Source organism: Protopterus annectens, chromosome 7.part0 (genome assembly GCF_019279795.1).
Source record: "Protopterus annectens isolate FY-2018-M chromosome 7.part0, PAN1.0, whole genome shotgun sequence".
NCBI lineage: Eukaryota > Metazoa > Chordata > Ceratodontiformes > Protopteridae > Protopterus > Protopterus annectens.
Window position 1 is genome coordinate 887,047,147 of NC_056739.1, and position 26,038 is coordinate 887,073,184.

At 40.5% G+C, this 26,038-nt stretch overlaps 1 protein-coding gene across 1 annotated transcript in view; it reads left to right on the forward strand.

Moving 5' to 3' along the window:
• The window catches only part of SCAPER (S-phase cyclin A associated protein in the ER), a gene marked incomplete in the record, with an annotated part of 4,815,867 nt that overhangs the window by 2,325,262 nt on the left and 2,464,567 nt on the right, over window positions 1-26,038 (forward strand). The window contains 1 exon segment of the mRNA XM_044077465.1: window positions 9,295-9,402. Within this exon segment, the coding sequence (XP_043933400.1) occupies window positions 9,295-9,402 (108 nt within the window).

A 26,038-nucleotide genomic window follows, 5' to 3' on the forward strand; every position in this document is an offset into this window, starting at 1 on the left:
TCACCATTACTTCTGCCAGACGTATCTCTGAGCTTCAGGCCTTATGTATCACGAGTCCATATTTAATTTTTCATAGAGATAGAGTGTCATTGAGAACTAATTCTTCCTTTCTGCCGAAAGTGATCTCTGAAATGTCCATTAATCAAACCATTGAATTGCCAGTTTTCTTCCCCAATCATTCAAACAAAGGAAAGTATTGCCTACATACCCTAGATATTCACAGGCAAATTTGCTTCTACTTGAAAAGGATTAAGGACTCTCAAAAATCAGACCAGTTATTTTTGGCCTATTCTGGACCTAGATTAGTATGTGCTGTTGCTAAGGTCACATTGGCTAAATGGTTGAAAGACTGCATGACCTTCATGTATAGACAATGTAATATTCCATTACCTACTACCATAAAGGCTCTATTCTGCAAGGTCGGTGGCAACTTCTGCTGCCTTCCATGCCAGAGCCTCTCTACATGAAATTTGTGCAGCTGCAACTTGGGCTACTCCTTATACCTTCATCAATCATTACAAATTGGATTTGGCCTCCAGGGGAAGAGCATCTTTTGGTTCTGTGGTGCTCAGGAATGTCCTTCCATGAGAGCCTCCCAGGAATAAACGTAGCTGGGGACTCTGTCCCCACACATAAGGAATTAACGAGGATTAACAATATCAGATAAAGAAGTTATGTCTTACCATAACGTTCCATCTGTATTGTTGATCCTAATTCAGTCATTACGACCCTCCCTCCTTCCCCCTCCTGAGCTTCTAGTGGATCTCACCATCCGGTTCTATTAGGTCATTTGACCAGAGGTAGCCTCTACCTTCTTTTGACTTGCAAACTCAATCTGAAGTAACAGGAAGAGGGGAATTCTGGGTAAGAGTTTTAGCTCGAGAGTTTGTAGGTGACGCGAGCTTGGAAGATGGCCGGCTCAGTTCTGAGGTCGGAACCGATACCCACATGTAATGACTGAACGAGGATCAAAAATTCAGATGGAACGTTATGGTAAGACATAACTTATTTTTCTTTCTCCAATTCCCCTCCTTTTTCCACTTCGACTGCTGTCCCTGTTTCCAGTCTCTCTGAAAATGTAATCTATCACCTCCAGTATGTACCTGTATTTTATCACCATATGTATATTTATCATCTTTTGCCCTTGTATCAAAATCTCCATTTTTCTTATCAAATTTAGTCATGTTCCATGGAAGAAACATGTTATTTTTATATTGTTCCACAGTTCTTAATTTTTTTTTACTTTTCCTTTCATGAATTTTCTATCTGCTATGTTAAACTGTTTAATATATAGCTTTTCCCATTCAACAAATAATCTACATTAATTAAATAGTTAAGTTTCTCAACTTCACTTATTAAAGTACATAACTTTTCATCACTCACTCTGATTAGCAGCTTCATATAATTGAATCCAAACTGATTAAATAATTAGTTAAATTCCTATTGCACTTTCTCAGTGATAGTAATCCCCATAGGATATTTGAAAAAATGTAAACCCATTGGTACAATGTTTAACATCAGACATTTATTCAAATATGCATTATCTAAGACCATTAATTAAGTTCAGTTTTTTACCCAGAGCATATATGTAATATTTTAATGTTCCTTCTGGTACAACATTACTTGAAACATTGACATTTTGTCCGTCAGCTTTACCAAACTCACAATTAGTTTGTAAAAACTTTGCCAAGTATGCATTATTATATGCTTTGTTACTACTATCAATAATACCAGCCCCTTTGTTGGAGCTTTAACAGTACCTTTGTCCTTCACATTACTATTAGTAACATAACTGGTTACATTAGAGTATGTCCTTGTTGGTTGGGCCCTCTTCGGTTTAGTGCCAATACATTTGGCTTCTTCTTCCCATTCATATAAAGAAAGGTCGAATGTAAAGTCAGAAATGTTAAACTTGCTGCTATTCTCAGGCTCTGAATGAGCCTTGGAAGCCAATAAGTCAATAGAAGTTGCCCCCAAATCCTGACCGTTAGGGATATCCAAAGACAATAAAGTTTCACTGGAAGCACATAATGTCTTAGGTACACCAAGCACAGTCTTTACTGAATCGACTGCTTCTACACATCCACATTTCCTTTTACTGATACCTTCAAGGTCAGCTCCAAACACACAATCTGACACCTGTAAGGCTTCCAAGCCTATGTCAGCAGAAACACCAACCCGTGTTCTGCCTGATACATTTGTGCCTGCTTGTGAAAATAGCTCTATGAGCTTGCTGACCTCCCCCCTCAAAGTAGAGACTTCCAACTGAAGTCTAACCACTTCCTCTCTCCCGATAGGTGAATAGACAGGGGAAGTATTGTAGTTGGAATCCATGACAAACGACTCCTGAAAATGAACAAACGTTCTTTCTACTATAAACTCCTCATCCAAAACACGAATGCACAAGAGTCACGAATAGCTCCACAACAAGGTGAAGCATACCAGTAGTAGTATAAAAAAATCTTCTTTAATGACGATTGAGGTTAAGCGCTTTCACCCACTAAACGTAGGCTTCATCAGAACACTGTTACAAAATTTGACATCCATTAAATGCTGTTTTTGCCGCCAAAAAACACCAATTAAGGCATTTTCTCTTAAAGTGAAAAGGCACAGTGTATGCTTCATGTTATTCACATAAACTCTCAATAATATTGTGTACACCACTTGTCTAAGTAGAAAATAAAAATACAACTATATAATAAATGCATCACTCCGGTGTATTGCATAATTCCAAAAAATTATAAAACATCAAAATATTAAATATATATTCTATGAATAATAAAATAATACTGAATAATGTACGTACTTATAATTATTCACAAAACTAGATCAACATCAAATATATACAATGTAAAGCCAGTGTAGAATTCATTCATTTTTCTAAATAGTATAAATATATAAGTATAATATAAAGTTCATTAATAAATAACCTGATAAAACCCCTAAAAGCTCATGTGTGTACAGAAGTACATCAATATTAAATGTTGAAAAAATATATATATATTAATAACTGCTGATGTTTAACTACATGAAAATGAACATGTTTATGTGATACTTATTATTTCATTTACCTTCAAATACCTAGGAGTCTGGCTTGATCCCTTACTTAATTTCTGCTTTCATCTCAAAAACATCCAGAAAAAGACAAGCTCTTACTTTTCTGGCCCAACAAAATCTCCTCGTTGCTCTCTTGTTCATCAAGAAATGCTACTGGCAAAGGGATTGTCTTAGCTGAGCTTGAGAACTGCCTACTATGTTGTAGCATCTGCCTCCCAAAGACCCTCTGCCACCATCCAATCTCCAACTCTGCCTCATTACCCTTTCCACAAAATATGAACACTGCTGTCTTATACTAGCCAAAACAAACTGGCTGCCAGTTCAGCAACAAGCCAATCTACTCCTTGGCTCCCAACTTTTCCAGCTCTTCAACTAAAACTCCTGCCCTTCTCTTTCATATAACCTTAGATCTCATAGCCCCTCAGGCCCTGTCTTGGAAACACCTAAAACCAGACTTCAGTAATCTAACTACTCCCTTTCTACCCTTTGATCCAAGCCCTGGAGGGATCTTTCTTCAAATCTTATAGCTTTCTAACTACTACTCCTTTCGGGCACAAGTTAAAGAACATTGCATAGCATAAGCTGCTTGTAAATGCTGTAATTCAGATTAGTCTTTCTAATCTCTGATGCATACTGACTGTCATTTTCTCTTAGCAACTCTTCACTGATTCCTAGTATGTAGCTACTCTAACTGATGTAAATGTACATAGTGGTTTCTGTTGACAACCTTTTTAAATATTTTTTTCTATTGTATGTTAACTATTCATTTGTTTCCAGTATGCTCTTTTTATTATATAAATTACTTTTATTTTTTCCACTTGTGTTCACATTCTGGGCTGAGACTTAAGCTGGTCCATTGAGATCAGTGCTCTACCCCAGTTAGCTAACTGTATAAATAAATAGTTCCTGTCTAGCGATACATAAACAAGAGGCACAAGATCCTATCCCCTGTTCAGGGAGGTTTTCATCTGGCATTGGGCCATAAATGAGAATCATCGTTGTTTCAGAAGCTCACATCTCTGGCAAAGTGAAGAACCTGGCAGAGGTTTTAGTTTTTCATGTCCTTTCCTGGAACTGGAACTTGTTCTGGATGTGAGGCACACCAGTCTAGTCTGTTAAATATTCAAGAGAATGCAGTTCTCAGCAAACTCAATAACAAAGAGGGATAAATCCCTGACTGCAGAGTAGGCAACCCAAGTTGGATTAGCAGTTTGGGTAACTGTAGGAGTTGGCTAGGGAGAATGGAAGGGAGGGGTCACAGTCAGCTCACCTGTTTTGGGGAGAAAGAGGCAGTTTTGGCTTGCACTATAGGTGACAACTTGCGGGAGCACTAGAAGTTATATCTAGTGGAATCAGTGTACTGAGCCTGCACTATCAGGCATACCTGTTAACCTAGAAACAAATCAGAAAAGTGTAGTACATCACAAACTGATAAACCACAAAAACTACACTTAAACGGAGGTGCATGTTGCAGTTATTTTTAATACATTAAGCATTTAGTCTAAAATCAAGACTTCTTCGGAGCATGTAACAACAGCGGACTCGCAACATTTAACATAACCGCCCCAGGTGACCCTTTACATTTTAAAGTGACAAGTACCACATTAACTTGAATAAGTACAACTTCTTGAATTAGATATTAAAAACATATAAAAATATATACATTATTTATAACAGCAACAGCTAATTTTGTAAACTGATGTATTTTAACACACAGTTATTTAATGCGACTTAATTTAACCCTGGGGCGTTCATTGGCATGGAGCCTCAATTGCCACCATAATTCTCTGTTCTCCAGCCATTCCTGTTAACCTTGTAGAACAAGAAATCTGGACATTGCCAAAAATAATGGGGGGGAGGCCTAAAAATAGGTACACATTTTAAATATTACTCTTATAAACTTAAAAAAGTTGCTAGAAAAAAAGGTGTTGTGTTAATATGCATTTTCTGAAGGATATGAGGTTTGAAAATAAAATGTCTGTCATTATTTAGTCACTTAAATCCTCAATGATAACACAAATTTTATGAGGAACAGATCAAAAATATGAGGCAAAAATCTGGACATTCTATTCAGAATCATAAAATGAGGGGAACTTGGAGTACATAGGCATGCTTCTGCACAGGAGACAGCAATAGCAGAGCTTGGAGGAACTGCCAATGGGGGGGGGGTACTCCCAGGGTGTCAGACTAGGCTGCCCACAGGAACAACAAGCTGGTGTTCTCCCTACCACATTATTCTTGCCAGGAAGAAGTGGGCCTAATTGGGATTCCGTACAAGAATAACTGGACCCTAGCGCACGTGACTGCCCTGGACATGTCTCTCTCCCATCCTCCCCCCATAAAAGTGGGCCATTTAGGTGCGGATAGTGGAGCCATCGGATGAGATCCTGAAGGGAGCAAAAAAAAAAAAATAGCCCACCCCCCCCTTTCTGCTGAATTCTGTCTTTCCCCACTGATTCCAAATCTCAATGCAAAGTTCAGAGCAGGAAACCAAATAACCAATACTTCACTAGGAACCCTGACCAGTCCAAAAACAAACCACCAGGGAGACTCCACGAACATGTTTATTAAGAACCAACACGATGTCCGATAATTGACAAGTTTACCTAGGCTTCGTCTATATTAAAAAGACTTCTTCAGAACTAAAGTCATTCCTATAAAACCACCTCCCTATATACCCCTCCCAAGTTAATTGATTAATTCATTCATAAATTGTTAAAGAAATATGCACTTCCAAACTCTATATATACTACAGCATGTATCAATATATATATATATATATATATATATATATGTATATGTATATGTATATATATATATATATATATATATATATATATATATATATACATATCAGTGTTTTTTAAAAACCAATAAAAGCATATTATTACAATGTATATATTATGTTAAAATGATAAAATATTAAAATATTCACTTGGAAAAGTATTAAGTAAATATGCATTGGAAAATCCTTAAATAGATGCATACAATTATAAATAAATACAAGAAAATTATATATATATATATATATATATATATATGTGCAAAAAAATTACAAACAAATACAAAAACACAAAAAAATTTGAAAAACACAAAAAAATTATGTGTGCAAAAAAAATGTATGTGCAAATAAATATATTACTTTGTTGAATGAACACTTGATGTCAGACATTTAACCCAATAATTTTTTAACTTTAATAATGGGGCTATACTTATATGATCATTTAATCCTGGATAAGTAGTAGCATCCAGTCTAATTTGCCATTTGGTTTTATCTTGTTTCCTGACACAAATATATATTTACAGTGGCTACATCTACCACATTTGTAATTCCCTACAGGTCTGAATGAAGTATAATGGGATAATATTTTACCCCTTTCCAATAAATTCTTAAAGGGCCTATCCTTCCTATAAACGTTTTTTGGAGGATTCTTTAATTTCTTAAATTTCTTATAAACATTAAGGTCCATTTTAAGTAACCGCCAATTTCTATGTATTATATTAACCAATTACAAATGTGGTAGATGTAGCCACTGTAAATATTTATATATTTGTGTCAGGAAACAAGATAAAATTAGGTAAAGAAACAATATATATTAATGGGGATTTTGATTGTTATAGTAGGAATATAGTTTATTTAGCTAGATGTACACAATGCCCAGCATTTTATATTGGAAAAACTTGCCGTACGTTGAGAGAGGATTGGTGAACACATATCGGATATAAGACATAGGAAAAATACCAACCCATTGGCAAGGCACAATGATTCCAATCCAGGTCATGAATTTAAATGTAGTATTATTCAACAGATTAAGAAGGACAATCAAGGACATATTTTGGATGTCCATTTGGACATTAGTGAAACCAAATGGCAAATTAGATTGGATGCTACTACTTATCCAGGATTAAGTGATCATATAAGTATAGCCCCATTGTTAAAGTTAAAAAATGTATTGGGTTAAATGTCTGACATCAAGTGTTCATTTAACAAAGTAATATATTTATTTGCACATACATTTTTTTTGCACACATAATTTTTTTGTGTTTTTCAATTTTTTTGTGTTTTTTGTGTTTTTGTATTTATTTGTAATTTTTTGCACATATATATATATATATATATATATATATATATATATATATATATATATATAAACTTTCTTTATATTTATTTGTAATTTTATGCATCTATTTAAGGATTTTCCAATGCATATTTACTTAAAACTTTTCCAAGTGAATATTTTAGTATTTTAACATAATAACATATATATTGTAATAATATGCTCTTATTGTTTTTTTAAAAACACTGATATATATATATATATATATATATATATATATATATATATATATATATATATATATATACTGATACATGCTGTAGTGTATATAGAGTTTGGAAGTGCATATTTCTTTAACAATTTATGAATGAATTAATCAATTAACTTGGGAGGGGTATATAGGGAGGTGGTTTTATAGGAATGACTTTAGTTCTGAAGAAGTCTTTTTAATATAGACGAAACCTAGGTAAACTTGTCAATTATCGGACATCATGTTGGTTCTTAATAAACGTGTTTGTGGAGTCTCCCTGGTGGTTTGTTTTTGGACTGGTCAGGGTTCCTAGTGAAGTAAAGTTCAGAGCAGAACAACCAAAACTCTCTGATGGCTAGGAGGGTGTAGTTTCAGACCCTTTCCTGTGGTATAAGAAACTGTATTTATTAATGCAGATAATGTCACTCCATAGTGAAATAGCAACTGTCCCCCACCTCAGAGTTTTGCTTCTGATGCATGTCCTTTGATCTTGCCAGATTTATTGGCTAGCATTGCAGAGGTAATTGAGGGGAATTGGAAACCTTCCATTACTAGAAGTGGTTTTCGTTTTGAAAGGGCGGTGCCTGGTACTACCTTCCTTTGCTAGGTTGCTGGTGACTTTGGCTTTAAATCATAGACACCTGTGTGATTTGGTCCTTTGTGATTACATGACCAATGTATATATGTCATAATTGATATTCTCGTCAAACCACTGCCTGGGCCTGTTGGCTTGGTGGCATTTAAGTTTTAGCTTAGACAATGTTTTTACTGGTGGCAGCCACCTCTGCTTGTAGACTCTGAGTTTGAGGCCTGTATGTATAGGGAATCCTATGCAATCTTTCACATGAGGGTTTTTAAAGCATAACTTCTAGCTTCGTTATGAAAGTAGTTTTGGAATTGTCCCTAAATCAGTTTGTCTTTTTGTCTATTTGTTTTCTTCTCGGGGTCCAGCACTGGTGCAGAAAGTGCACCTTGCATCCAGAATGTGCAAAAGAAAATCAGTTGTCACTTCAAACTGGTGCATAACTTTAGAAAATTAAATCAGTTGTTCAGCTCCTTTGTATTTGGGAGAGAAGGGCTTGCAGTTGCTACACAGCCACTTTTCAAGTGGAAGAACAGCTGCATAGTTTTTTTTTTGTTTTGCCTTTAGCTGACTACCTGCCTTTTGTCTGACAGGATGGTTAAAAGTCTCTACTGCATGAGTGACTGTCATGCTTGCTTAGAGTCTTGGCTGCAGTGTTATCAGAACCACTTGACCTTCAGTGCATACCTTCACTAAGCATTTATTGTCTTGATCTTAACCCTGTGAGTTGGGGTACATTTACAAAATGAGTACAGAAGATTGAGTTAGAAGAGCTCTGTTCTTATCACTCCTTTGGTTCCTTCCATCTCTGTCATTTCCATTTCTTTGTAGAGTTTTCAGTAAGTCAGTCAGGCATCTACTGGTGTACAACTTTGTAAGCATCAAATCTTAGTTATTTCTTGAGTGTCAGGGCGATGCTCACTTTTGACATGGGGTGAACTGATGTGCTCAGAGGTGTATGCACTCTGTTAACTGGTGTATGTTGCAAACAGGTGTGCATATGTCTGTGAAGTTAGAATCTTGCAGAAAATTCCTCAACTGTGAGTATGATTGGCAAACCCAGTCAGGGATATATCAAGATGTGCCCACTTGGTATATGCTTAAAAAACTCAAGTTGTTCAACTGTACTTGATCATGTGTCAGTCTTGGTATCCTCTCTTAAAAATCTTCCATCTCCCACATGTTCTTGCACAATTTTGTGCGTACTTTTTTTTTTTTATAACTCAAAGTGGATGAACTGATAATAAAATGGGACAAACTTACTGGACTGTGTAATTGTTACCCCTATAGGGGGATCTGTTGTAATAAGTAGAGTAATGAAAGATTATTGTTTTCTTATTCTGCAGATTTCTTCTGAGGTGTACCTCTTCAGTCACATCAAAGGAAAAAAACACCAGCAAGCTGTAAGAGAAAACAGCAGCATCCAGGGAAGAGAGCTGTCAGATGAAGAAGTGGTAGGGTTTTTGTTTCTTTTAGTATGTAATATGAAAAGCTGAACAAAATACTGCTGACGTTGTGCTTGGTTAGTGGCAAACCTTTTGTTTACCTTTCACTCATGTGCAAAAAAAAATTAATTACTTAATTTTGGAAACTGTAGATGTTATGTAGTCCAATCTCGCCTACATTCTTACCTGTGGGTTCGGAGCCGAATGTCGGCTCCAACTCGGCCATACTTTAGCTCGAAGTCTTTCAATTGGCTGGGCTAAGATGGTATCCCATGCTGCACTGCTCTCTCTCCCCAGATCTCGTTTGCCGCTCGTGTAGCTCGGACATGGTCTCGCTCTTGGCTGTGGCTAAGTACCCTTTCTTCTTTATAGCAGAGAAGTTTTTTGCAAAAAAGCTATTTTCATAGCTATTTGTGTGTGTATCTTGAACTGTGTTGTGGACAAGTTGTTTTTTCTTTTAGCGTGTTCTTGTGGTATCCCACTAGCTGTTTCCAACAGGCTAGGCCCATTTCAGTTAGAGGACCTAGTCTGTCCCCTTGCTTACCTTGTGTGCTAATTTCTTTCCCTTGGGCTAAGACCGTTTAAAGTAGAGGAATTAGTCCTCCCCCTTGTACTTGTGTCTAGGACCGTTTTAGTTAGAGGTCTTTGTGGTGTACTGTTTCTTTGTTCTGTTCCTGTGCTTGTGTTTGTGGTATCTATGTCTAAAGATATTAAGGAGCATAAGCTCCTCAGGCTTTAAGAAGTGCACCAAGTGTAGTTATAAGATGTCCATCACTGATGGACACTGTTTGTGTGTACTTTCTGGGAGTGATTCACCTCCAGGAATTGTGTAGTTTTTGTCATGCCTTTAGCCCGCGTGTTCTTCAGGAAAGGAAGAACAAATTGATTTTGAAAGGACTTCTGAAACTCTCCTTCGAGGAGGGTTTGGAGAGTGCTTCCAGCTTTAAGTCTTCTCCATCAAAAGCTAAATCTTCCAAGGCTAAAAAGGGATCCCCGGCTCCATCAGTATCATCGGAGCCGCCGGAGAAAACAGCTAAATCTTCAATGACATCCTCGGCTCCATTGTCCTCGGGGCCGCAGGAAGTGTCAGTGTCTGTGGAACCTGCTTTAGCTCCGATTTTCTTGAAGCCTGTTCGGAGCCAGTCGCCTAGCATTAGGCCGGTATCTCCTCCTCGCAAGTCTCCTTCAGAGATGAGGTCTCTATCTCCTTCCCTATCCTCCAAATCCTGCAGGACCTTATCGGATGTGGACGTCGATAGAGTAGTGCAGAGATTTCTTCAGTCACCAGTACTGGCAAAATTGTTTTCGGCTCCGACCCAGTCGGCTCCGGAGCCAGTCCCTCTACCTACATCGATGCTTCCTCCGAGCGCATCTCAGCTTTCGGAGCCGGAGTGCTTGGCTCCATGTGATGTCCCTAGGTTGGTTCCAACAGCCCCTCCTGGCTTATAGGTTCCGATGTCAGCTCCGACCCCGTCGGTGCCGTCCACGGGGTTCAGGTCTCAGGATTCCTCAGTCGGACCCGAGGGAGAGGCTTCGGGACATCTCTCGGCTCCTAGTCTCCCTCTCAGTGCTTCGGCATGGGGAAGCCTGACTCCTGTCTCGGCTTCGGAGGCTGGTCGATCTTCGGACCCGGGAGGACCAGCTTTCGAGGCCATGCGGAGCGCGCTGGCTAGGTCATCAGCGGCATCATACGGTTCGGTCACTCTGTCCCCTACAGCACCGGTGCAGGTTTCCGATCGCCCTCTTATCTCTTGATAGCAGAGCCCCAAGGCCTCAGGGTACCCCCACAAGTGTTCCCCATATTTCTGAGGGCCCCTCAGAGTTTTTGCCTGAGGAGCCACCCAGAAAGAGAACGTGCAAGAGGAAGCACATAGATTCCCAAGATGAGTATCTCACGTCAGACACCGACCTCGAGGAATCGGAGGGGTCCCCTAAGTCATCCTCTGAGCATGTTTCTTTCTCTGACATTCTAGAGATTTTGAAGCAAAGAGGTGACTGGCCATCCAAAGTCATTGTTCCTGAAGGCCTTTGGTGCTCAGCCCTCTGCCTCCTGGGTGTCTCCACCCTTCGACCGTCTGGATCTGGTTTGTCGAAGGGTGTGGGAAACCCCTCATTCTGTGGAAGCAGTCCCCAGGAGACACAATAAATTTTTGTCTGCCCCTGCTGATAAGGAATTTCTATCCAAGGGAGTCCCTGTGGATGCCATGGTGGTGGCAGCGGCCACCAAGAAGGAATTGGCTGAGACCTCTTACACTGTCCATCCCCCTAACAAGGAGTCTAGGACTATGGACCAGTACGGGAAGTGTATATTTTCTTCAGTGGCCTTTACTTTGTGGTCACTGAGTTACTTATCACACTTTACACGGCTCCAGAGAGATCTCCTAAAGGAGCTTGGAGATACTCTAACAGGTAACGTTTCTGAGGCGGTGGCTCAGAAGTTCAAGGCTCAGATGTCTACCTTCAATTCTGTTGCAAACTCCTCCATGAGGCTGATCTGTCATGTAGCTGAGGGAGCGAGTAGGGCAGCAAGTTCAGGAGTCGCTCTTAGGAGACATGCCTGGATGCGCCTTTGTCATTTCACAGAGGCCTTCAGGTCTACATTCACCAATGCCCCGTTTGATGGTTCCTCTTTGTTTGGAACCAAGGTGAAAGACACTCTCACTAGGTGCGAGCAAGAGGGAAAACCTCTGTCTGCCATAGGAGTCCGTTTTTCCCTTCCCTCTAGGCCTTATCCCAAGGCCCAGAGAGGTGGAAAGATATGGTTCAAGAAATCACAGAGGTTTTTTCTCTATGCAGAACGTAAGCCCCCCTCCAGTGGCAGGGGAGGGGATGGTTATTCAGGTAGATGCTGCCCTAGGGGCAGAGGAGGCTCTCGTAACTCGGGAGACCATGATTCCTTTCGTGGTTCTCCCTACTGCTGCTCTTGATGGGAGGCCCGACTGTGCATTTCTGGAGCCAGTCAGGGGTTGAATCTCACTATACCCGGAGGCCTGGCAAGGTATCACCCAGGACCAATGGGTTCTACAAATAATTTCCAGAGGATATGTCATTCCCTTCTCATCAACTCCCCCTCCAATAAAGAAAATCCCAGATGTTCCACCCAGTCAAAGGGATTCCGCAGCTTCAGAGGTTTCAAAGCTGCTAGAAAAAGGAGCCATCCAACATGTCCTCTCAGACCAGATCTGATTAAGGACTTACTCCAGATTCTTTTTGGTGTTGAAAAGGACAGGGGACCTGAGACCCATTTTGGATCTCAGCCGATTGAACACCCATGTGCAAAAGTCCAAGTTCCGAACGGTCACGTTGCAATCTATTCTCCCATTGTTGGGAAAAGAAGTGTGGATGTGCTCCATTGACCTCAAGGATGCTTACTACCACATAAAGATGGACAGGGCATCCAGAAATCACCTACGCTTCTGGCTGGGAGCCAGTCACTTCAGTTTCGGGCCCTGCCCTTTGGTCTCACCACAGCCCCCAGGGTGTTTACCAAATGCATGGCAGTGGTGACTGCTCACTTGAGACGTCAGGGATTCCAAGTGTTTCCATACCTGGATGACTGACGACTTACTGCCACCACCAGGCATCTGCTACTTCAGACCAGAGACGCTACTATCAACCTATGTCAACAGTTGGGCATCACCTTGAACTGGGAAAAATCTGCCTTGTTGCCCTCGCAGCATGTCACCTTTATAGGCACCAAATTAGACACCATCCTCATGCGGGCATTTCTACCACAGGAAAGAATCAGAGTCTTACAACAACAGATTTACTCCTTGCTCCCTCTGAGAAGAGTGAAGGCAAGATTTGTCCTTCAGTTGTTGGGGACGATGGCTGCTATGATTGTTAGTCCCCCTGACAAGGTTACATATGAGGCTCCTTCAGTGGCTACTCTTTACCCAGTGGTCTCTTCAACGTCTTCCACTTTCTCACCCTATTCTACTCACAGACAGGTGCAAACAGGATCTCAGTTGGTGGTTTCACACCGACAACCTCAGTGCGGGAAAGCCCTTCGTTCCTTCGCCTCCGGTTGCAACGGTGACCACGGATGCCTCCCAGATGGGATGGGGGGGCATTATCTAGGCAGAACAGTCCAAGGCACGTGGCAAGAGTACAAGATGCATCTGCATATCAGTGTCCTGGAGATGAGAGCAGTGTTACTAGCGTTGCAACACTTCAGAGCTTTCTTCCTCTCGGGACTACTGCAATCCACTCAGATAATATGTCGGTGGTATGGTATCTGAACAAACAGGGAGGAACCAAGTCAAACCCTCCTTTGCAGAGAGGCCATGCGAGTGTGGCAATTGGCAGTGTCTTCTCAACATTTTCTGGTAGCAACGCACATTCCAAGGAAGTCCAGTGTGATTGCAGACAGGCTAAGCAGAGCTGTTCTGATGCCTCACGAGTGGTCCCTGAACAGTCAAGTTGCGGAGCAGATTTTCTGCAGGTGAGGTCAGCCTTGCTGCGGCCTTTTTGCCAGCCCCCTCAATGCCAAATGCAGCAGCTACTTCACCCTTATCCCCCCTCAGGGGGAGTCACCCAGGGACTCTCTAGTCCATGATTGGCCTTCCGGTCTACTATATGCCTTCCCCTCCGGTTCCTTTGCTGTCAAAGGTTATTCAGAAAGCGCAATCCTTGGGGAAACAAAATGATTCTGATTGCTCCACACTGGCCTCGTCAAATTAGGTTCCCCTTTCTCCATCCCTATCTCATGGATGCTCCTCGGATTCTGAACCCACAACCAGACTTACTGACTCACAAGTCAGGGCAGCTTCATCCCTCTCTCCGGACCCTCCGGTCGACAGCTTGGCTACTCTACTTCCGTCATTAGTTAGGCTTCTCCATTTTTCGCTGGTGGTGGTTCATATTCTATCTTCCTCTCATAAGCCTTCGACCAGGAAGATTTATTACAGCAAATGGAAGAGATTTTCCATCTGGGCACATGCCAAACTGATTGACCCTTACACAGCTTCAGTCTCGTCAGTATTGGAGTTCCTTTCTTTGCTTTTCAACTAGGGATCAGCTGCCGCAACCATTAAATTCCATTTGGCGGCGATTTCTACCTGTCACGTCGCAGACAAACCTAGTCTAATGGCACATAGACTCTGTAAAGCTTTCCTGAAAGGCACTTTGTTGCTTCGTCCTCCTGTCTCTGAACCTGTTATGCCTTGGGACTTAAACTTTGTTCTACAGGGTCTTACTTCACCCCCCTTTGAGCCTGCAGCCACTTGTGATTTAAAATTCTTAACCTGGAAGACTGTCTTTTTGGTAGACATCACGTCAGCCAGACGTGTTTCGGAGCTTCAAGCTTTATCAATTAAACCACCTTATTTGATTTTTCATTAAGGACAGAGTTTCTCTCAGACCTAATCCTTCCTTTCTTCCTAAAGTAGCGTCAGTTAGTAACCTTAACCAATCCATTGAATTACCTGTGTTTTTTCGTCAGTTCTCGAACAAGGCAGAATTCAAATTTCATCAGTTGGATGTGCACAGACAATTACGATTTTATTTGCACAGAACAAAGGACCTCAGAAAATCTGATCAGTTGTTTGTTTCATTTTCGGAAAACAGAATTGGGTCTCCTGTTTCCAAAGTCACGTGTCCAGGTGGATTTCCAGGTTGTATTTCTTTCATTTATACTTCAGGGGGAAGAGTTTTACTGTTTGGAGTAAAGGCCCACTCTACCCGGTCTGTATCTACATCTACAGCTTTTCAGGCCAGGTTGTCTATGGATGATATTTGTGCTGCAGCTACTTGGGCATCTCCTCACACCTTTGTTACACATTACAAGTTAGATGTGGTATCTAGAGGCAGGTCTTCCTTTGGTTCCACAGGGCTCAGGAGTATTTTCCACTGAGCCTCCCAGGATTTAGGTGCTGGGGATGCTGTCCCACGGGTAAGAATGTAGGCGAGATTGGACTACATAACATCAAGACATTATGTACTCACCATAACGTTCGATGTATGTAGTCCGTCTCGCCTCACATTCTTACTTACCCCCCCCCCCACCTTCCCCCGTCCTAGAGGATCTGGATGTTAGGCCTGGTTTCAGAGTTCCCTTCATTCTTGGTTTGTTCTTCCTTCCTTAGGTATTGTTATGCATGGAGAGTGAGTGCTGGTGCTCGCAGCAAACTAGATCTGGGGATAGAGAGCAGTGCAGCATGGGATACCATCTTAGCCTAGCCAATTGAAAGACTTTGAGCTAAAGTATGGCTGAGTCGGAGCCAACATTCAGCTCCGAACCCATGAGTAAGAATGTGAGGCGAGATGGACTACATACATCAAACGTTATGGTGAGTACATAACTTCTTGTTTTATAGCCAAAATCCTATAATCTTGCCTCACATAATCATCAGGAGGTGTATCATAACTTCATATACCATACTAAATATTCGTAATACTAGACAGAAAAGTATTTTATTTGTTTCTCTTTTTTTCAAATTAGGATTGGGTAGTCTTGAAAAGTTCATCATATTGATAAGTGCTGCAGTAGCCTTAGCTATATGGGTTATATCCTACTAAATATATAACAGCTGGCCAGCTTTGAAAGCTTCAAGGCACCTTCTATGTTCCCAAACCATTAGTCATCTGAAACTGAGTTGACTAAAAAGACATGCTTGAGCATCAATCCCTTCAGAGCTTTCCTGCTGTTGATGGGAGCACTCATCGGTGGGCTTTCAAAGATTGATGACTGGTTTATGCTCTTCCTTTGATGGGCTGTTGCATTCTCTTTTGGGAAAAACATTCCACATTAATAATTTGTTTTATAATGTGCTTTCTGTTAAGGAAGATTATTTTTACGCTAGGAGCTTGTGTTTCAACGGACTGTCTCGAGAGGACGTGCTTTTTTCCTGTGAGTTTAAAAGTTATTTAAAGTGGTTGAAAACTATTTATGTGGATAAATTGTGTTTATTTTAATTTTGAGGGCTGACAGTGTTTTAAAGTCCTTTTTACTGTTTGGGTTTGTGAAAAGTGACTTTTAAAGACTAATTTTTTTTTAGCTTATGCTGATTGTTTTCCCCGTGAAAGAGGCACCATTTTCAGCTTGACCTTGGAACAATCTACCGGCCTTACCATTGGCCCTTCTAGCTACAAAAAGAAAAAGTTGAGCAAAAAGCCTTCCCCCACCACCACAGCAGGGTAGCAGTTTGCCTCATTCGGAGGTGGGTGAGACTGCTGCTCCCACAGCTGGTTAGTCAAACCACTTATCCTAGACCCTGGATCCCTCTGGTTTAGCACTTACAGCCAGTATGGACTAGGAGTTAGCCATGTCCTCTGTGGCTGTTAGGGTCCCCTCAGGGCATAAAGAAGAGCTACTCTTGTCAGTCCTGTGAGAGAGAACAAGGAAGACTTCCCTGTTTGGTCAGAATGTTGTTCCCATCCCTGGGAAAGCTGCTGCTGCCGTTAGTAACACTGCCATTTTTCATGTTAAAAATTAACGTGTCTACTCCTCCTCAAATTTACTTAGGCAGGAGCAGTTTACTAGGTCTGGTTCAGGGTTTAATTCAGACTATTGATCCTTCTAATAAGAGGGTTTCTGGTACAAGACGGAGGAGTGCGTCTTTTCCTGAAGAGATTCAAGATTCTGAATCTGGACAGGAAGATGAGAGGACAAGATGCAGGGTTTTCTTTTCAGTTTCTGATTCAGACCCAGAAGAAAGCTCAGTTTCTGATTCTTCCTGTTGGTGGAGGTCATCTTTTCTTTGAGACTGTCTCCAGAACGTGCCAGTGTTTTCAGTGGGAGAACACTGAGGTTTTTTTGTCCCTTAGAAAATACTATGTGAGCTGTTACAAAAGGAATTTCCAGAACCATCACCCATTCTTCCAGTTCTGTCAGCCTTGGAAGATGGGAGTCACTACTTGCAATTTTCCTGCTAGTCAGCCTACTTGACCCTAAAACGACAGATAGAATGTATAAAATTCCTTATATTCAGCCTGCTGCCCCTAAAAAGGCAAATATAATGTATAAAGTTCCTTAATCTTTTGTGTGTTTATACATTCATCTCAAACCTGACCCAGAAGCTATACCTTTCATTAATCCTACTGTTGCTAAACATTTAATTCCATTCCTACTGTTTCTGATGAGGACTGGAAGATTTTTGGTAAGTCTGGTGAAAAAAGTGCATGCTGCTTCAACTTTGATTTTCACAACTTTGAATTGTCAGGCTCATATGTTATTATTTATTCTGAGTAATTGTGAAAATATAAGGAATGTTTTGTCTGCAGTTTCTTCTTGTAAGGAAAAAAAAATCTGCTTTCAATAATTTAGCTTCTTATGTTTTACAGTTTACAACTTATTGTTTACAGTATGTGTATTACTTTGATACTTCTTCCAAGGCTATGGCCACTGGTACTGTTTTGAGGAGGTTTGATCAGCTGTGTTCTCTGAACCTCTCCTATGATGTGAAAAATGAGATTTTAAATTATTCTTACTATAGAGGTTTTTGGTTACTGTGCTGCAGAGGTTATCAAAAAGAGTGATGAAAGAGCTAAGTTGATGCAAAGAATTTCTAAGATTTTTGCAGTCCTTCTTTTTCTAAATTTTCTAAGGGATTTTCTAACCCTTCATGCAGTTTCAGCAAAACACAAATAAATAGCCTCGCCCAAGAGGTGTTTAACAAGACTGTCTGATGATGTAATTTCATTCATTTCTCAACCGATGGGTTTCGGATCTAACTCTGCTATTTTTTTCTGATGTTCAGATCTCTTGAGCTCCTCCCTTTACCCATAATGCCCCACCAAGCTTACATACCCAAAGATCTTGGTTGCAGCCATATTGCTTCAGAAACCGATCCATTCTTTGTTGAGCTGTCAGGTGATTTCCACTAAAAGCAGTGAGTTTTTCTCAATTTGATTCTGAAGTTTGTATGTCCTTTGAGCTTTCTCACCTCTCCTCCCTTACTTTCTTGGATTCTAATCATCAGGCTTTTACTCTTCCCTTTTACCAAACCTCCTGTATTTCTTCAAGTACCATCGTTGGTACCTTTGCTTTTCCTTCCTCTTCCCTTTCTGTCCATTACAGAGTATTTCTGTGTACTATCATTGGTACTTTGCTATAAGTAAATATATATATATATATATATATATATATATATATATATATATATATGTATATATATATATATATATATATATATATATATATATATATATATATATATATGTATACACTAATAACCCTTTCCATCTTTTACTTATTTTTGGCTTAAGACTAGTATCTCTGTCCATTATGGCAGGAAAACCAACTGGATTCAAAAAATGCCTTTCCGGTGAGCACAAGATTCCCAATTCTGATGCCACAGGGAATGTGTTTATTCCTTGAATGCCGCCTACTTGGATACTGACTGTTCTGTTTGTACTGGTTTCAACACCAGAGCACTTAGTGATAGAAGGAATAAATTAGTTTTGAAGGGCCTTCTTCCTTCTGCCTCCTCCTGTTCTCATTCATCTGGGACTCAAACTCCCTCCAAGAGGGCCGACAAAGGAAACCTGATTCAGCTTCTAAAGACAAAGATACCAGAAAAAACATTTCTGGACCCATCTCCAGCTTTGGCTCCAATCTCCGAGCCACCATTAAACATTTCAAAAAGTTGTATCTGACTCTCTCGAATCCTACTTCCTCAAAAGATAAATCTGCTCAGATCTGGTCACCCCAATGCTCACCAGAGCTAAAACATACTCGTTTTCCTTCTCCCTTTCTACAGGAGATTCCACAGAAGCACTCTAGACCACTTTTTATCAGCTGTTCACTTAGATCTTTCTGGAGCTTGTCTGAGGCCGAGGTTGATAGGATGATGAGGAAATTCATATCCAGATGGGAGTAATTCTGTCTCAATCTCCCATCAGACCCATGAGCCTGCCCATCATTGATTCTCACTTAATTTCTCCTCCGATCAGCCCTTGGATACACGATCCGTGGGGTGTGTCTTTGTTGAATCTGAAGACAGGTTACTCTTCAACTGTGACTGCTTCCTTGAGCCGTCTGGCTCCAATTCTTTTGGAGTAGGAGGACTTTTGGAGCTGAAGCCTTGGCGCCAGTGCTACAGTGCTGGCATCATCTCCAAAGTTAACATAGCTGTCCTTGCCCCTCAGCTCTTAAGCATTGGATAGCTCAACTCTGACTCTAGCCTTGCGAGGAAGGCCTGGGGGAATCAGAGGTTGTTGGCACAGGGGAATTCAGCTCCAGTGCTTCTGGCTTCAGTCTTGCTGAGGCCCTCTGCATTTGAGATTGTGGAGAAGGACTTCTCTTTGTCTAGATAGAGGACATCCTTTCCCCTCTTGGATCCCATTTCTTTACTGCCTTCGGGTCTTAGTTCTGAGCTTCGTACTTCTGTTCTACTGGGACAGCCAACCCATTCAAGTTTCCAGTCAGTCCCTAAGGACTCCCCTGTCACTGCTGATACCTCACCAGACCACATCCCACTGATGAGGTCCCCTGGGAAAGAATGTGCAAAGGAGACCCTCAGATTCTTCTCAGGAATCTGTCACTAAGGACATTGACTTTGGTAAAGGAGAAGGGTCCCCCAGATCTCCACCTGAGAACGTTTCATTTGTGGCCATACTTGAAAAGCAAAAAGGTGGTTGGTCATCTGACACTCTATCCCAGAGGAGTCAGTAGTCCTGGAAGCTTTCAGGTCTGGCCTGGTTATGTCTTGGGTGACCCCCCCCCTCCCCCAGCTGATGAGCTAATAGGCCTTGTCTCACACTGTGCATGGAAGGAACTGGATACTGTGGAAATCCCCAAGTGCCCAGATAAAATTTTAGCCCACCCTCAAAAGACAGAGCACACTGAAGCAACAGTATCCTTTTAGATGCCATGGTTTTGGCAGCAGTTACTCAGAAAGAGCTCGTGGAGCAGAGCTAATCTGTCCATCCTTATAGCAGGGAGTCTAGGGCCTTGAACAGATTTGGTAAGCATGTTTATGCCTCAGCATCCTGTACTCTGTGGTCATTGAATTGTGGCACACTTCACATGGTGGTAAATAGATTTGACTAAAGAGCTCTCCAAATCTCTTTCTGGATCCATGTCTGTGGAGGATCTAAGTAAGATCTCTTCACAACTGGCCACCCTCCAGTCCACATCTAATGTGTCCATGAGGTTGATATCCCATGCTGATGAGGGTACACCATGGGCTGTGGGTTCAGGAATAGCCATAAGAAAACCTGGCAGGATGCACCTATGTGATCTTGCTGAGCCCTTCAAGTCTTCATTCATTAGTGCTGCCCAAAAGGTGCTTCATCAAAGTGTTAGTTTAAGGGTGTGCACACTTATGCAGCCAGCTTATTGTACATTTTTTATTTTTTATATTTTTCCCCAACATATTTGTTTGTTGTTCAATTGAATTGTACAGGTTACAGGTTATAGGTCACATTAAAGGTGGGAACATTTTTGAAATGATTTATTGTGGTCTAATTTTTTTATATCACAAAAAACTGACATTTTAACAGGGGTGTGTACACTTTTTATATCCACTGCAGATGCCAGTAAAATCCTCCTCCCTAACTACCACAGATCTACCATTATTGTCTTTTTCCGTCTTCTATCAGTATTGGAGCCCCTCTAGGAATTAGTATAATTACACCCTTTTGCTTTGTCTCTGATATTCTGCTGAATCTCTATCCTGAAATCCTTTCTTTGTCAAAGTCACAGGATTCTTACTTTTCAAATGCGTCTCCTGCAGCACTACTAGTTGCACTCTGCATTTCTTAACATAATTTAATATTCTTTCCTTTTTGTCTATAGCTGTAAAGCCATTTACAGTCCAAGATGGTATGGATACCATAGCCATCATGATAAAAAGCTGTTATTCTCGCCTATTATATGTCAGTTTGTAATGTGTATTTCCAACTTTTGTTTTACATGCACACACTAATGTCTGGCAGGCCGATCGTTTCTACATTTGTTTTTTATCTCCATTTGAACCTATGTCACATTTTTCTAGACTTTTTATTTAATGAAAACCCTCAAACAAAGTAAATACATTTTAAAACTCCCCCATCCCATGTTAACTTAGAACAAACACACAAAACTATGTACATCTTCAAAAAATGAATTTTAACAGTCCAGACAGGAACTGCCCAAAATCAACAGATGCACCTTACAGTTCTTACATAACATAAAATTAAGAATGCCCATGCTGAAGTCCATGCTGCAGCATGTGTTCCAACTTAAACTAATTGTTGTCTGTTACTTATCTCTGTTTCTCTCCAGGATGCGAAAAGCAGCTTGTATGCTTTTAGAAAATATTACCTTTTAGCCCTAAGAAAAAGTACAGTTGCTATCTTTAAATAAAACGAGTTTGTACATTGTTCTATTAAATGCATTAAATTATTAAGTCTGCTACGGAGGCCACTGTCTTATTCACTACCCATAATTTCAAACTTTATTTTTCACTGAACTGCTTGCCATTCTATGTTTAAAAGAATGCTGAGAACTCTCAAGATTGCTTGCACCTGCAGACAGCTTGACTCCATGGAAAAGTGCTCAGCAATGAATCTTTGTCAATTTAATGTAGAATAGAATGTATGGCTGCTTTCAGCTGCAGACTTCTTGACTCCCTCTGAACATTTGCTAATGGAAAAAGCAAGCTAATGTCATTGCAGATATTAAAAAAACTTAGCATTTTTCATGGCTTTCTTCGTTTAGTTTTCTTATAATACTTGATTATGACTTAAAACAATGGTATTAATCTTGACATTCACCATTGTAAAAATAAAATGTCTTAATTTATTTATTATTTATTTGCAGTTTGTTGACCAGGAAAGTCCACTGGGCCGTAAAGAGCCCGTTTTCAGTGGAGGCCCGGGGAGAAAAGCTCCATAGTACAAGAAGCAAGGTTGTACAGTGGCATTATTCATATAATAGAATGTGCATTTTTACACCCCACCCCAGCAGCCCAAGATCACAGCATATTAACACTAAACTTGCTTTTTTCCATTCTTTCTTTTCATTATACTGTAAAGCATATATTTCATACTTGTTTACTTCAATTTCTTTAACACACATAATAGTGCCTGAAAAGACTCCCTCATATTTAAAATACCCCTGATTACACACTGCACAAAACTGCTTTATTATATATAACATGGAGTTTATATCATGAAATGTTTTGTACAAATATTAAAAAGAAAACAAATGTTTACTTTATAACTGTTTTTAGTGTTCTTCCAAATGTTAATGGCATAAAGTGAGGTATAGCCCACCTACAAATTTAACAAAGTCAACAAAAGTCCATTCTTTTTCATCGACTTTTTCTTGAAAAGTCATATTTTACAAATGTGATTGATGATTTATAGTCTTTTTTCATTAATTTCAGTGTTGCGGGTTTTCTTTCACTTACAACTACAGACAGCTAAGTGTCGAGGATTGATTTCAGTCAATATTAAATGTTTTAAAAAATGTAAGGTCAAGTGTATTAAGCAAGTATAGTGTATGAGTTGTAATGGTGTGGTTTTGCTTTAATACAACTAAGCTTAACATGTGATTTGAAAATTGGCTTAAATGGATATTTAATGTTGTAAAGTATATACTCTGAATGTTTCCGATGAAGTCTCTTAAGTCTTTCAGATGAAAGCGCTAAAATAAATTTAGATCTGATGATGTCAATTTTCATTTTATTCTCACATATGTAGTTCGTATAAATCCCTCTGATCTGACTTGACCATTGCAATAGCTCTTGGCAACCAAAAAGCTCTTTAGCTCCCTACCCATAATGCCTCTCTCTCAATCACCTCAGATCTCATTTGCCGCTTCACGAAGATGTGGTCCTTCCACATAGCTCTCGGGCAGTTAAGTAAAATTCACACTTTTTTGCTAAACTTTTTTTCTTGACTAAACTCAAAAACTTAAAATCTGAATAACTAAATAAGTTGGGTATCCTTTTTGGCTAGTTATTTCCTTTTTCATCCTGTATTGAGGTGCTTAACTACTACTGTTAGTAGTCCTTTTTCCTTACCTTTTTGTGATTGCCTCTCCTTTCTGTAAAAAAAAAAAAATTTCTTGTTCTTTGACTTTTGTCTGGCAGTAGTGTTATGGAGGAGGAATCGGACAATCCGGATGGCTTCAAGTAGTGTTCCAAGTGCGGACACAACATTCCTATGAGTGATTTGCACAGTCTTTGTGAATATTAAGTGGGTCCACTTCACTTACAGGAAGATTGTGACATATGCAAAGTTTTCAACAACAGAGCCATCGTTGAATGCAGAAATAAGCTTATCCTTAAAGGTGTGTTGCTTTCCTCTTTTGCGCAGGCCATTTCTGGCTTGGACTAAAAACATAAAACGAAAGCTTCCTGTAAATTTGGACAGTCAAGCCCAGCTACCTCCCTGTCCTCCAGAAGCTTGGACAAGAAAAGGAAAAGACCTTCTACCCAAAAGTTACCAGTGGAGCATTCTCCTAAAGTAACTAAACTTTTAGATCCTAAGACTCTTTCAGATCTGACAGCTTCCAGGACTTACCCACTGGATGTGACCACTATGGATCTGAGTCTCTTGACACCCAAGGATAGATCGAATCTGTTGTTGCTGGATCTTATGGGAAGCCCATTAAGACCTTACTTAGGACTCTGTACTCTCCTTCCATTGACCCAGTGCCATCCAGAGTCCACACCATGGAGGAGGTTCATTCAAAGAGGAAGTGTAAGAGGAAGCACCTATATTCCATGGAGGAGTCTGTTACCGAAGACACTGACCTTGATGAAGGTGATCCCCATGGTCACCTCCAGATGATGTTTCCTTTGGGGACATCCTAGAGATCTTGAAACAGAGGTAGCTGGAAGCCTGGCAATCCCTCATCTTAGGAGTCAGTGTACCTCCCAGCTTTTGCATCCTGTCCATATACCTCCTGGATGATCGAGTTGATCTGTGTGAAAGGCTCCAGATTCCATTGAACCTACTCCTTGGAGACCAAATAAAATAATGGCACCAGAGGATAAAAAAATGTAGTCAAAAGGTCTTCTAGTAGATGCCATGGTTGTAGTGGCAGCCATGAAAAAAGAACTTTGGGAAGAAAGTTCTGCTATTCATCCTCCTAATAGGGATTCTAGGATGATGCATAGATATGGAATGCATGTTTTCTTTTCATCGATCTTTGCCTTGAGGTCCCTGAAATATCTTTCCCATATTACCAGATTGCAGATCGATCTGATCAAGGAGCTATTAGATACTGTCTCAGGGGCTGTGTCTAAAGAGGTACAGGATTTGGTCACCTCCTAGGTAGCCACCCTACATGCTGTTGCAAACTCCTCCATGAGGCTTAATTCGCATGCAGCCAAAGGGGCAAATAGAGCTGAAGGTTCAGGCATCTCTGTGAGGAGGCACGCCTGGATGCACTTGTGCAACTTTGCTGAGCCCTTTAAGTCTTCATTCACCCACACTGTGTTTGACAACACTTCCCTGTTTGACGCAAAAGCCAGAAATACACTGACCAAGTGCAAGAAGGATGGGAAGACCCTTTCTGCCATGGGCATTTGTTTTTCTGTTCCTTAGAGACTATACTCAGAAAATCAGAGACGCGGTGGAAAGATGTGGTTCTGAAAATCACAAGGGTCTTTTCCTCACGCACATGGAAAAAGTTCCCCCAGGGCCAGAGGAGGGAACAGTGATGGAAGACTCCGCCCTTGCAGCAGAGGAGCTCAGCATCATTAGGAGTTCAGAGATGCATTCTTTGGGAAACCCTTCCAGCACTTCTGAAAAGGAGGCCAGACTGCTCTTCTCTGGAGGCAGTCGGGGGTCAACTATCCCTGCATCTGAGAGTTTTGCTAAATATAACAAATGACAAGTAGGTGCAGAGTATCATATCCAGAAGATACTTTATACCCTTTTCCCATCCACTGTCCCAAAGGGAGCAAACAGCCATCCAGATACAAAGGCTGCTAGACAAGAGTGTCATCCAAGAAGTCCCCCTGGACCAGAAAGGATCCAGCACTTACTCAAGGATGTTCATTGTGTTTCACTGTTGCAGTCATGACTGTAGGGTTCTCCCCTGCTGGCAGGCAGTCCTCGGTCGGCCAGAATCCCAAAGTCTGGGTCTGGCGTCGGCTGGTCAGCCATGCTCCCTGACGTCAGAACGCCAGGAGTACAAAGCTGACAGCCGACGCCATGTTCTCCAGTCTTTCTTGCCGTGCGGTGATAGCAGTTCGCAAGTGCCGGTTGGCTGACTCCTGACAATTTTTTCTAAACATACTGTTTGTCGATGATTTAAAACTGTATAGCTCATCAGTTGAGGAACTGAAAGTACAACTGCAAGTAGTCAAAACCTTTTCAGATGATATAAGAATGTAATTTGGTCTTTATAAATATGCAAAAGCAGCCTTTAAAGCAGGAAAGCTACAGCACCAAGAAAACATCAGTTTGGGACAAGAATGTTATATAAAAGATCTTTAGCACGAGGGAGTGTATAAATATTTGGGAAGTGATGAAGGGTCAAAAATAGAATATGAACAAATGTGAATAAAAATTAGCAAGGAATGTTTTAGAAGGCTTAAATTAATCCTGAAAACAGTGTTGACATGTAGGAACAAAATTCAAGCTATAAACTAATTTCCTCTTCCTGTCCTAACTTAATTTTGGAGTGACTGACTGGCCCCAAAAGGTGTTGGCTAGATTAGACAGGAAAAGAAGGATGCTTCATGCTGGTCAAATGATTTAT